At 38.2% G+C, this 12,116-nt stretch overlaps 3 protein-coding genes across 4 annotated transcripts; 1 reads left to right on the forward strand and 2 right to left on the reverse strand.

The window, feature by feature from the left end:
• Window positions 1-90: 90 nt before the first annotated feature.
• On the reverse strand, window positions 91-1,399 carry LOC125588904. Its single transcript, XM_048760849.1, has 3 exons — window positions 800-1,399; window positions 557-667; window positions 91-440 (listed from the first exon to the last, which is right to left on the reverse strand). The coding sequence occupies exons 1-3, from the start codon at window positions 1,397-1,399 to the stop codon at window positions 354-356; spliced, it is 798 nt and encodes a 265-aa protein (XP_048616806.1). The 3' UTR covers window positions 91-353.
• Window positions 1,400-1,583: 184 nt separating this feature from the next.
• On the reverse strand, window positions 1,584-3,372 carry LOC106382880 (polyadenylate-binding protein 2). 2 transcript variants are annotated; one of them, XM_013822962.3, is made up of 6 exons: window positions 3,192-3,372; window positions 3,020-3,119; window positions 2,879-2,949; window positions 2,095-2,286; window positions 1,888-2,009; window positions 1,584-1,784 (listed from the first exon to the last, which is right to left on the reverse strand). In XM_013822962.3, the coding sequence occupies exons 1-6, from the start codon at window positions 3,294-3,296 to the stop codon at window positions 1,736-1,738; spliced, it is 639 nt and encodes a 212-aa protein (XP_013678416.2). In that variant the 5' UTR covers window positions 3,297-3,372; the 3' UTR covers window positions 1,584-1,735. The 2 variants fall into 2 exon arrangements, with proteins under 2 accessions (XP_013678416.2, XP_022562499.2); XM_022706778.2 differs by having other exon boundaries at window positions 3,020-3,101; window positions 3,192-3,358.
• A 2,181-nt stretch (window positions 3,373-5,553) lies between these two features.
• On the forward strand, window positions 5,554-9,973 carry LOC125588901 (LMBR1 domain-containing protein 2 homolog A-like). Its single transcript, XM_048760848.1, has 14 exons — window positions 5,554-5,889; window positions 6,232-6,320; window positions 6,538-6,696; window positions 6,820-7,033; window positions 7,313-7,399; window positions 7,483-7,622; window positions 7,727-7,807; window positions 7,906-7,970; window positions 8,062-8,237; window positions 8,315-8,445; window positions 8,523-8,604; window positions 8,703-8,916; window positions 8,996-9,099; window positions 9,170-9,973. The coding sequence occupies exons 1-14, from the start codon at window positions 5,722-5,724 to the stop codon at window positions 9,665-9,667; spliced, it is 2,208 nt and encodes a 735-aa protein (XP_048616805.1). The 5' UTR covers window positions 5,554-5,721; the 3' UTR covers window positions 9,668-9,973.
• The last annotated feature ends 2,143 nt before the right edge of the window (window positions 9,974-12,116 follow it).

Raw genomic sequence — 12,116 nt, forward strand, 5'->3', positions numbered from 1 at the left:
TTTTATAAACTAATTCTTTCTCGACAAGGCTATCCAAAATGCCTGAGACTTGTGAATGAAGATGTGTTGTCTGAAACTTTTGTGATCATCTTAAAAATAAACTCTATTATTAGAAGGGAAATAAGAATCAGATACAAGTGGACTACACAAACCCACCAACACTGATGACAATACATCAATGAAACCAACCACAGTGATTTATATATATCTAGTGTTCTCCCGCTCTTGGCTTTACGAGCTCCCAGGAACAACTTGTCAACACAAGAACCTTTCACATTTTTCATTCGCCAGTTTAGTGAAAGAACATTTGTTTGGATGTTGAGGGTTCCTCTGCTTTGTTGTCTTTCCCTTCATCAGTCACTTGCTTGCTTGCTACTCTCAAACATCTTCCCGTTCTTTGCAATTGTTAGGATAAGCTCCAGCTGCTTTCGCTGTTGATCCTATAAAGCAATTAACCACAGCTTTCTCTAAGCTCAAAGTAAACTAGTATGGTCCTCTTCAGTTCAGGCATGACAGAATCTTAAAAGACAATTCTTTTGAATAATAATAGATGTACCTGCATAGCGAGCAGAACCTTTTGAATCTCGCCAAGCTCCTTCTCCAGAATCTCTTGTTGTGCAGCTAACACTCTTGTAGCCTCAGAGTTCTTTTGAGCCAAAGCTGCAGTCTTTGCACAAAAACAGACCAAATTCTTTCAGATACATACAAACACCCAAAAGAAGAACTAAACTTGACGTAAAGACAAGCTACATTGACCATTCAGACAAGGTCCATATTCAAGTGAAGCAAAAGCTTTTACCTCAGAAATGGGCTGCTTGAGAGCTTTCCGGGTGACTCGAAACCGGATCCCCAGTTTCTCCAGATGCCTTGACAAAACTCTAACAACGGTGGTCGACGTTTTCAGCTCCTCTTCAAGCTTCTCCAACCGTCGAATAAGGTTCGTCCCTTCGCCGTCACTCGTTCCTCTGCAAATCCTCATCCATTGCCGCCGTCTAAGCCAAGAACCAGACGCGACCGAACCCAACAGCCCGACAAAACCCAAACACAAAACCTTCCTCCCGATTTCGCCAACCACCAAGTAGTTCACCGCGAGAACCACCGAGACCACGGCGGAGGATACAATACAAAGCACCTCCGCGACAGAAACAAAGCTGCTGACATCGAAACCATCGGAAGAAGAGGAGGAGCTGTCTTCGTACGATTCGGTAGAAGACGCTTGAGCTCTACAATCTGACTGGTGACGTGGAGTGGTGACGTGGCGGAGGAGGATAGGTTGAGGGAACTGTTTCGTATTCCGGTGAGAAGTCCGTACAGCGAAGCAGAGGTTGTTGCTTCTGCTGATGCGGACAGGATTCGAACCAGGTAAGAAAGCGTATCGACAAGGAAGCGATAAGGACATTATCGTCTTCTCGGATCTCTCCGACAAGTGAACTCAACTCAAACTCGAGCCACTGTAAGAAATGCCTAGCGAGGACTTTAAAACTGCGTCGTATAGACTTACAATGTATATGCTTTAACGGTGACACCAAATTAACGGAGTTAACTTCTTCTCCCATCGTCAACAAATATTAAACCCAACCGCATAATGCAACACATAACAATATGAAACTTGTAAAACCAGCCAAGATTCGAAAAGTTTACATGCAAAGTTGTTAAAACAAAGAGAGCAGAGAAGTCATTGAAAGCTCAAACAATGGAATGATATAAGACATGCTTTAAACCATGAAGGGTTTTTTTATTGGTATGGCATGTAACGCATTGGTCTTCTGAACCTTGGAACTTTCCTGCATAAAGATTAAGAAAAGAACAACGACAACAAAAAGTTAAGAAAGAGAAGAAAACTGTGAGAAAATATACAATGTGTATTGGTGTTAAACGAACTCTTACCCATAGCCATAAGGAGAATACATGTACGGAGACATGAAAGGTCTGCGGAAGCCCATGTACGGGTTGAACCTTCTACCACGGTGCTGTTTCAATCCAGGAACGTTTGTTCTCTTAGGCAACACCTGCAAATTAAATTTCAAACCCAGATGAGAAGACAATGGAATCATTGTGAAAGTGTTATAGCAAGAAGCTTTTGTGTAGTAGTACCTTTAACTGACGACCATGTAACTCTGATTCATTCAGTAGTAGAGCCTCTTGTATAGCTTCAGCTTCCACAAACTCGACATAAGCGAACCCCTTTGGCTGCCCGAACTTGTCTGTCAGAATCGTCACCCGGTGGACAGTGCCGCATGATTGGAAGTGTTGCTGCACTTCTTCAGGTGTGCATGCGTAATCAACCTGCACAGATAGCAGATATGTGCCTCTTTTTTCCTTTTTCTTTGTTTTTTTTGCTTCATATTTTTTTTCTTTTGCACTTTTTTTTTGTTTTTTTCAATCATTTTTTGCTCTAATACGCATATTTTTTTAACTTAGAAAAAAATAAAATGTAGAGACCCCACTAGAACTTCTGATATGAGAATAATCCTGCGATTGTAGTTAGTGAGAAAAGTCATAACTCATAAGAGAAGCAAAACTCATAACCTCAAGATCTTAAGTTATATGAAGAATGCATCTCCTTTATAAAACCCCTAAGTCACTTTAAAAACAAAACTCCCTCAAGAAACTAAATTTTAAGATATATTCAACACTCTCATCAGTCATCACCCATTTCTACCATTCTAATTTCACTGAACAGATATCCACTGCATGCCATAACAACAAAGATATACAATCACACTAATATTCATAGTTAACTACTGATATATTCAGATTATAGACTCACAAATAAACTAATAATACTTCTAAAGCTCTTCTTTTAATCAATTGAGCTAGTCATCAACGCCCAATTCAAAAGCCTAGGTGCAAATCAACCAAAGAAGCATATTCTTACATTGCCAACGAAAACAGATCGAGCATCGACCTCCTCCTTGCCTGCTTGATCTGCTGCCATAGTAGCATGATCTGCAAAAAAACAAAAATAGAATTTAACAAAAGAAGTTGACCTACTGCAGCTAACGAATCAGAAACAAACCTTGAGGACCCATATCCTTCTCGACCTTGGCCTGCATCTCGCGAAGAGCAGCAGCTTCGTCCTCTATCTCTTTCAATCGTTTCTTCATCTCATCCAACTCCTAATTATAAATACCAAATCAAATCAAATCAAATCAAATCAATCGATCAGAGAGAGAGAGAGAGAGAGAGACCTTAGCGGCATCGTCATCAGCTGCAGTCATCATGTCCATGTCTCCATCCATCTCTCCGACGTCGGGGATTTCTCCGCCGTATACCTCGTGCTCCTCTTCCTCCATCGCCTCTCTCTCTCTCTCTCTCTCTCCCCGTCAGGTTTAGCCGATTTGGATAGTGTGACACGTAATCAATCATCGTATCCGGCCCATTTATCATTCCTTAATGGGCCTTTACAGGCTCAATTTCTGACCTTTTCGTTAATTATTATTAGTATTTGCTATTTTGAAATTGCATAATCAAATCTGTCGAATCTCATGTCATCAGAATATCAAAACACGTCACCAATAAATTAACCCCTTTGCCGAGGTGAAACGTTGAAAGGTCTCTGTTTCCTCGGGACCAAAAGAACTAACGGTAACATTTTCTTCATTTTTTTACCGGTGGATGATAAATATTTTCTCTTTAAAAATATTGGAAAAAAAAAAAGAAAACCAACGGTAACTTTCACTAAAACCCCACACCATCTGTCTATATAAACAAACAATGGCAGCTTCCTTTCTTACCACCACTCTTCCTTCTTAATCTTGTTCTCTCTCTCTCTTTCTCAAGAAACGATGGTGTACTTTAATAGACTGTGAAGTAAAGACCTTGAAGGAAGTATTGAATAGTGTCGCCGCATCATATATACGATGCGAAGCTTCCCTCTCACGCCTCGGCTCATTACCAAAACATGCCTTGCGCTCTACGCTCTCTTCAGATCAGAGTCTAAATCCCATCTTAATCACTTGAAGGCAGGTATATTCTTTTTCTATTATCATCTCTCTCTTTTATTTTTTTGAATCAACATAAAATTTTAAAATTAAAAAGATTTCAAACTTTTTTAAGAGAAATTTTGGTATATTGTTTTGATTAATTATGAAAACTTTAAGATGCATGATGTGAAAACTATTCGATACATATGGCCATTCAGTTGATTTATCAATTGTACGTAAGCGATTGTATGATTGTTTTTGTTTTCACGAATTGTATTCATTTAGTTTAATTTCTAAATTGATCATTCACAATATAAAAATTACTCTTAAAAATTGTTTTCTCAAAATAAACATTTCTATTATCATCTCTCTTTTTCTTTTTTGAATAAAAATAAAAATTAAAAAGACTTCAAACTTTTTTAAGAGAAATTTTGGTATATTGTTTTGATTAATTATGAAAACTTTAAGATGCATGATGTGAAGACTATTCGATACATATGGCCATTCAGTTGATTTATCGATTGGACGTAAGCGATTGTATGATTGTTTTTGTCTTCACGGATTGTATTCATTTAGTTTAATTTCTAAATTGATCACTCACAATATCAAAATTACTCTTAAAAAATGTTTTCTCAAAATTACTTTGATTGCATATATAGTTAAATGTTGCATGTTATAACATTAATTAGAGAAACCCATATCAGACACTAACCCTGAGAGTTTAATAATTGTTTCGAGGGATCCATCGGAGGAAGTTAACAACAGCATGATGGCATTTGGGCTCCTCGAAGTAGAAGAAGGAGAAGAAGCTGTTATATAGGTTGATAACCAGGAAAGCCCAACTGCTGACCAGAAGCCCACGTGATAATTGCATCCTCTAAAGAGAGCAGTGGGTGAAAGCCCAGAGAAAAAGAATACTAGAATAGTGAACCTCTAGTAGTAGACAGTGGAAATTTAAGATGAAAACGTTTTGTAAGTAATGTTTTTGTGTTGACAAAAAAAAGAGTAATGTTGTTGTAAAACTTTAGTTTTCACATTAATCTCTTATTTATAGTTTGGAAATTTTATCCTTTTTTTTTACTATGTGTTTTATATAGTTAGTTACCTTAAGAAAAGTTTGTATTGACAACAACAACAAGATATTAAAAGTAGTATTTACAAATTGTTACTTTGTTTCATAACGATACGAAAAAATAAGAGTAAAAATTGTATTTACACCAACTTGTTAAAAAATTTCATCGATTAACTCAACCAATAAGAGATTTCAAAACAAAAGAAATACATTTTTTGTTGGTTCTGCAAAAATGCGCAGCATGATCTCTCTCTATCTAAACTTCGTGCCTGGACAAGAATCAAGCAGTAGTATCTTCCACCACCACTATTAAAAATTATTGTCCTAGAACATTAATAAATAAATTAACCAATAACACCAAGATTTGTTATCATAATTACTAGTAACAAATTGATGTATATTTTACAATAACGCAAAAGTATACATAAAACAGTTGAAAGAAGGCAGAACAATTTGTGATTCGGTAGTTGAAATAATTTAATATTAATTAAGCTGAACAATTACGTTTTCTATATATGAAAAAAAAAAAAAGGAATAGAGAAAGCTTTCTCCATCATCAAACGAACCGAACCGAGATCGAGATCGAACCCAACCACCGAGGAGAAAAAAGAAAAGAGAAGAGAAGGAAGACGAGTGGAGCGATCTCTCTCTCTCTCTCTCGATTGTTTCTTTCATACAATTATTTAAAATTAAGATATAATAATCAGGCAATCTGTAGTGTCGATGTGGGTGTTCTACTTGATCTCGTTGCCGCTAACCCTAGGATTAGTAGTTTCCACGCTCCGTTACTTCGCCGGACCTGAGATTCCTCGCTACGTTCTCATCACCGTCGGTTACACCTGGTTCTGCTCCGTCTCCGTCATCATCCTCGCCCCCGCCGACATCTGGACGGTACGGTACCCACCCATCTCCATCGTTATTGTTATTATTATTCAATTGGAATTGGAATGTTCGTTAGGATTGAGATTTCGCTGAACAAATGTGGAGATTAATTAGCTTACTAGTAGTACTAAGTCTCTTTAATCTGTTGAGGTTTTGACTCAATGGTGGTACAGAGATTTACCTTTCTTAGTGTAATATAAGATATGGTTTCTTATATCTCTTATTTAAGAGATGTCTTTTAGTTTTTTAAGTTAAAAGCTAAGAGACCGGATCTTATATTACGCTAAGAACCTTATCTTAGACATGCTCTTATGAGATTAGGAGAATCATAGGTCTTCTTTGTTTTTGCAGACATTGTCTTTGCCACCTAATCATCCTGAGAATGGTGCTATTTCCTTCTTGTGGAGTTGGTCTTATTGGAGTACCTTTCTTCTCACCTGGTATGAGCTCCTCTAATTCCTTTGCTCTGACACTTTTTCATTCTTCAACACTTGCAAAAATTAGTATAATTTTCCCTTCACTTTTTTTTCTTCTTATGTTTTGGGTGTAGATCTGTTCTGGCTGACAGTATTTAATACTGCACCTCTAACGGGTCCATCTGCATTGTTTTCTAGTTACTAGTTGTGCCATTACCTAAACTATGTTTCTTCTAAGCAGGGCTGTGGTGCCCCTTATTCAGGGTTTCGAAGATGCTGGAGACTTTACCGTCTCAGAGAGACTCAAGACTAGCGTTCATGTCAACTTAGTTTTCTATCTTGTTCTCGGCTTCATTGGTCTTCTCGGTCTTATCCTTCTCATCATGCTCCATAGGAACTGGTATGGTTGAATATATTGGCTTCGTCTCTCTCCAGCCTTTCATAAGTTTTCCTCTTAGAAAATTTTTAGTGTTGTTACATTTGTTCCTGGAGTATTTGACTAGGCGTTCTTGTAATTTAACAGGACAGGAAGCATTCTTGGTTATGCTATGGCATGCTCAAACACCTTTGGGCTGGTCACTGGTGCATTTCTTCTTGGCTTTGGCTTGAGCGAAATTCCTAAGACCCTTTGGAGGAATGCAGACTGGACCACCCGCCAAAAAGTTCTCTCCCACAAAATTGCCAAAATTGCTGTGAGACTTGATAATGCCCATCAAGAACTCTCTAATGCGATTGTAGTAAGTACTCATCTGCTCTCATTTACCCTCTCTGTTTCAAAGTTGATTATGCATGCCAGTGTCACCGTAGATCATGACTTCCTCATTGGTGCTATTCAAGATCTAAGGAGATATTCTATTTAGCAGACTTGTATGCGAAGTAATTTCTCTTCACGTAGTTAAGTCCCTTAAGGTTTTAGCAGTCCAAATAAGTATAAGCTGTGCTCCCTTTAAGAGATGGTGACACGTGTTTGTTTGCTTGTCAGACTTTTTATCACTTAATAACCATTGCCTTGTTAGGTTGCTCAAGCGACTTCTACTCAAATGTCCAAGCGTGATCCTATGAGACCATACATGAATGTTATAGATGCTATGCTGGCTAAGATGGTAACCTCTACTTCCCTTTTATCCGTATATTGTGAACATACGATAACAATTATCCAATTTTAATTATGATTTCTCTATATCAGTTCAGGGAAGACCCATCATTTAAGCCCCAAGGTGGTCAATTGGGTGAAAACGATATGGACTATGATACAGATGAGAAATCTATGGCAACATTAAGGCGGCACCTTCGAAATGCTAAAGATGAATATTATAGATATAAAAGGTATGTATATGTATATCTTTCTATTGGCCCTGTCTTAATATAGACTTTGTTACTGCAGCATTACATTGAAATCGGTAGTCATGTGTGAATATGGCTGTTTGCAGTGAGTATCTGACGTATGTTACAGAGGCCCTTGTTCTTGAAGACACAATGAAGAACTATGAACGGCGTGATTCAACTGGATGGTCATACTTTCTGTCTTTTCATCTCTCATATAATTAATTATACAAATCTCTTTGTCGTTTATCTTTACCTTAAACATCTTTGTTTCACCAACTTTCAGGAAATATATTTCGAGTTTCAGAGCCAGTAGGACTGGAAAATTAGGGAATCTTCTTGATACATTGGGTAAGCTCATTTATAAAGATTCCCACCTACAGAAGGAAAAAAACGAATGAAAACATCCTTGTAAAGAGTTGCTGATTATTGATTTTGGCAGAGTTTATCTGGAGGTGTATGCTGAAGAAGCAGATTCAAGTGGTGTTGGCAGTAGTTACAGGGATTATGTCAGCTGCAATTCTTTTAGCTGAAGCAACTCTCCTCCTTAGTAAACTGGACTTGTCCCTCTTCTCAATCCTTATTAGGTTTGTCAAATCCGATGAACTGCTAGTGCAGGTACGTTGATCTCTTGTTCCCTTATAGTAGCAAATTGTTTCTGTTTTCTACCTAAATACTGATCTTTTTCCTTTCAGGCATTTGCATTTGTACCTTTGGTGTATATGTGCATCTGTACATATTATTCACTCTTCAAAATTGGGATGCTGATGATCTATTCCTTGACTCCTCGACAAACAAGTTCTGTTAATCTACTAATGATTTGCTCGTAAGTGATAGTTTATCCTCTCTTTAAAAATAAGAGATTAAAGAAAGCTTATAAATGTTTTATATGTATCTCTGTAGGATGATTGCTCGATATGCGCCCCCAATATCTTACAACTTTATTAATCTCATTCAACTTCATTCCGAGACTATATTTGAGAAGGTATAGTTTTATATCTCATTATCTCCCTTTGCTCATTACCTGATGTTATAAGTCTTGAGAAGGTTTCTTTACGTTGTTTTTCATTTGGTTCCTTGCAGAAAATGGGTAGAATCGATGACGCTGTCCCTATATTTGGACAACGGTTCAATGAAATCTATCCACTCATAATGGTCATCTACACATTGCTAGTTGCAAGCAACTTCTTTGATCGCATCTTTAGTTACTTCGGTAGCTGGAAAAGATTTAAATTTCAAACGGAGACCGATGATATGGACGGCTTTGATCCTTCAGGGTTGATGATTTTGAAGAAAGGTAAAAAAAGATACCATAGTGATCTTTCTATTCATGGAGCGTTGACTGATAACTCGTGCGTTTTTTTTATGTTGTTAAGAACGAACATGGCTTGAAGAAGGACAAAAGGTAGGCGAGCATGTTCTTCCACTAGCAAGGAACTTCCACGATGCTGATGACATTGAACCAGGAAGCAACTTCTCTGTAAGTGTATGTCAACTCACAACGAGTTTGACTCCGTTACAAACCCCACTGACTATCATCTTCTTGGTAGGAAAACTCTTCACTTGAAATGAAGATGTCATCAAGCTATGACATGGATACAACAAAAGGAAGTTCATCGAACGACGACATGTCACGTAAATACGGATCAGCTAGAGAAGCAATCACTAACAAATACGCAGCCATTAGAGAACAGCAGAACAGACACTCTCCATCTCCAAAGCCAGAGAAGATGGCTTCAGCGAAAGTGTCTTTACTCGAAACAGAGAGCTCATCAGGTCCAAGTAGTGGTCCACCAGGAGAGGTGCCTTCTTCTCGGTTGGCTTCGACATGGAGGAACATGAAACAAGGAATCCAGAGTTTTAAAGAGAATGTAGCTACCAAGAAGTTTCTTCCACTAAGGCAAGGTCCAGAAACAACAACAATAGCCAACACAAGCTCAGGAGTGATGCCTTCGTCGAGGCCGCAGTCTCTGGATGAGATATTCCAGAGACTGAAGAACCGGTCAGAAGAACATGGACACTACCTTGAAGATGATGATGAAGTTTAACTATGAAGATGGTGTTCGTTGGTAATGAGAAGTGATAAAGAGACTGGTGAAAGCGGTGAGAGAACAAAGCAAGCACCAGATTTGTTCACCATAGTATACAGAAACATTACAAGACGCTGATTTAAAAACTAAAGCTAATTTAAATGTTACAAATCTCAAAAGGAACATTTTTGTGTTGTAGTTTTGATATGTTTTAACAGCTATTACATACTATGTACTGTTGGATCTTATCTTATACGCAGACTTGTCGAATTTAATGTAAAACAACTTTGGATTTGTAAACTATATAATACGGTTTTCTGGAAATCTTGTTATATGTTTTACATACAGATTTATAGAATTGCTGATTGTTATAAAAATTATAATTTGTTCATATTTCATCTCTCCAATAAGTATTATTCATTTAGGGACATCAAATCTATGATGCAAGATGAGATAGGTTACCAATAAAGAAAGAATGTCACGTAAGATAAATCATTAGGTGGCTTGCAAATATATAAAATAAATACTTCAAGATATGATCAAAAATCACAGAATTAGTTGGTCAAATCTCAAGAAACTTCCTAGCTTTACGTATGCGTCTTTGGTCAAAATTGAGTTTTGTAAGAAACCGTAATAATTAAAACCAATTTCTAATTTTCATTCTCTCCTCCACTAAAAATTTATTTTTAATATTTTACACAAATTAAAAATTGATTAAAATATTTTTTTTAGTTATATCTATTTAATCAATAATTTTTTAATAAATAATATTATTGATAAGATTTATGTATTTATAATTAATATTAAAATTAAACTAAATATAAAAAGACTGGGTATCAAGTTTGCGATATGAACAGAAAGTTTTCTCTCTCTGAAAACGTGAAAGTCAAAATCCCTAATTGCCGTCGTTGACCTCTGTTACTCTTCGATGGCCGGATCGTCGGAGCCACCACTGGTGCCTCCAGTCCCTCCCGATCTTCTGTTCCTTCATCCTCCTGCTGTTTCTGACGTTTCGATGGTCTATTCTTCTCAAGTCATCAAGGATTCGATTATGACGGAAGCCTCACCAGTTGCCAACAAAATTGCTTCCTTGCCTGTTGTGTCTGGTGCCTCACCAACACTTGTGGTTCCTCCTCCAAGTTCTTCTGCCCCGGAAGATGCTTTGGTTAACAATCTGTCGGCTCCTGTAGTTTCCTCTGCAGACAAACCTAGCTCATCCTCCAGTCCCTCTGGAGATGTTCCATCTGAGGGCTCTCCTACTCAAGGTTCTGAGTTCAACTGGCTTAGCAGAGCTAAAGCTGCAAGACAATTCCCAAAATCATCTATCCCCGTAACTCGTACTGAGGAAGGTGTACCGAGAGTAAAGGTTCCAAATGCCGTGTTTGAAAGAGGTGCTAAGGCTCACTCTGATTACATTGTTGGTATTTTCTATGGTAATGCCCCTTCATATGGAAAGATTTGGGGAGTCCTAAACTATCTACGGGGAAAAGATAGAAGAGTAACGATTCACAATCTCTCGAAGAATGCTTTTCTGTTCTATATCCCATCCGTTTCTCTTAGACAACGGATTCTTCAGCATGAATTGTGGAGGGTTGGAGACTCTCCCTTCTTTGTAACTGAATGGAAAGCTTCCTTCAGTATAGATCCCCCTTCCCTGCAACGTGCTCCGATCTGGGCTACTCTTAACAAGGTTCCCTTTGATCTCCTCACTGACGAAGGCCTGGAAATTATCTCAAAGCCTTTGGGAAAAATTGTTGATGCAAAGCCATTCTCGAGTGTCTCTTCAGTGGATGTCAAAGTCATTGTCGACTTGACTATCAAACTACCTATCATTGTAGAGATCGAAAGAGAAAATGGATTGGTGGATGTTCTAGAGGTCACATACCCTTGGCTTCCTCCTCTATGTCCGGTTTGCAGCGAGATTGGGCATAAAGCTAATTTTTGTCCTACTCGCAAGTCCCATCCTTTGGACCACGACAAGGTTGGAGGCAAGAAATCCTCTAAGTCCCATAAGGCCTCTTGGAAAGCTAAGGATAAAACTAAAGATCATGTTTCTGGTACGCAACATTCCAAGGAACCTCCCATACAAGAGCAATCTGTGCCTGTTAAAACCTGTATGAAATCTGTTCTTGCTGATTTGGAGCATTCCTCGGGTACAACTACAGAAGCTGCAAATCTGGAACCCTCTAGCTCTGTTTCCCATCCAGTTGAGAATCTGTCCTCTTTGCCTCCTCAACCTATTGCCCAAGAGGTGGCACCGGTATCTACACTGGTAATTTCTCCTCCGGAAAATACCCAAGCAGTGGATGAGCCTGTCCAATCTCTTGTACCTACTGTTGTTTCGAGCCAGCCGGTTTCTGTCTTAGAAACTACTCAATCGGAGGCTCCATTCATGCCAGCAGTGAATGCAGTTCCAATTAAGTCTGTGGTGGATGGAAATCAAGAAAATTTTGCAGTGGTCTCTGCG

This window comes from Brassica napus, chromosome A2 (assembly GCF_020379485.1).
Source record: "Brassica napus cultivar Da-Ae chromosome A2, Da-Ae, whole genome shotgun sequence".
In the NCBI taxonomy this organism is placed as follows: Eukaryota; Viridiplantae; Streptophyta; class Magnoliopsida; order Brassicales; family Brassicaceae; genus Brassica; species Brassica napus.

Excerpts from the sequence above, each read along its gene's own strand:
- LOC125588904 (XM_048760849.1), bottom strand. The coding sequence starts at position 1,399 with ATGTCCTTATCGCTTCCTTGTCGATACGCTTTCTTACCTGGTTCGAAT. Across the intron at positions 668-799 it reads TCAAGCAGCCCATTTCTGAG|ACTGCAGCTTTGGCTCAAAA; the intron begins GTAAAAGCTTTT and ends TTTTGTGCAAAG. Across the intron at positions 441-556 it reads AGGTTCTGCTCGCTATGCAG|GATCAACAGCGAAAGCAGCT; the intron begins GTACATCTATTA and ends ATTGCTTTATAG.
- LOC106382880 (XM_013822962.3), bottom strand. The coding sequence starts at position 3,296 with ATGGAGGAAGAGGAGCACGAGGTATACGGCGGAGAAATCCCCGACGTC. Across the intron at positions 3,120-3,191 it reads CTGATGACGATGCCGCTAAG|GAGTTGGATGAGATGAAGAA; the intron begins GTCTCTCTCTCT and ends ATTTATAATTAG. Across the intron at positions 2,287-2,878 it reads GATCTGTTTTCGTTGGCAAT|GTTGATTACGCATGCACACC; the intron begins GTAAGAATATGC and ends CTATCTGTGCAG.
- LOC125588901 (XM_048760848.1), top strand. The coding sequence starts at position 5,722 with ATGTGGGTGTTCTACTTGATCTCGTTGCCGCTAACCCTAGGATTAGTA. Across the intron at positions 8,238-8,314 it reads CCGATGAACTGCTAGTGCAG|GCATTTGCATTTGTACCTTT; the intron begins GTACGTTGATCT and ends TTTTCCTTTCAG. Across the intron at positions 8,605-8,702 it reads CCGAGACTATATTTGAGAAG|AAAATGGGTAGAATCGATGA; the intron begins GTATAGTTTTAT and ends GGTTCCTTGCAG.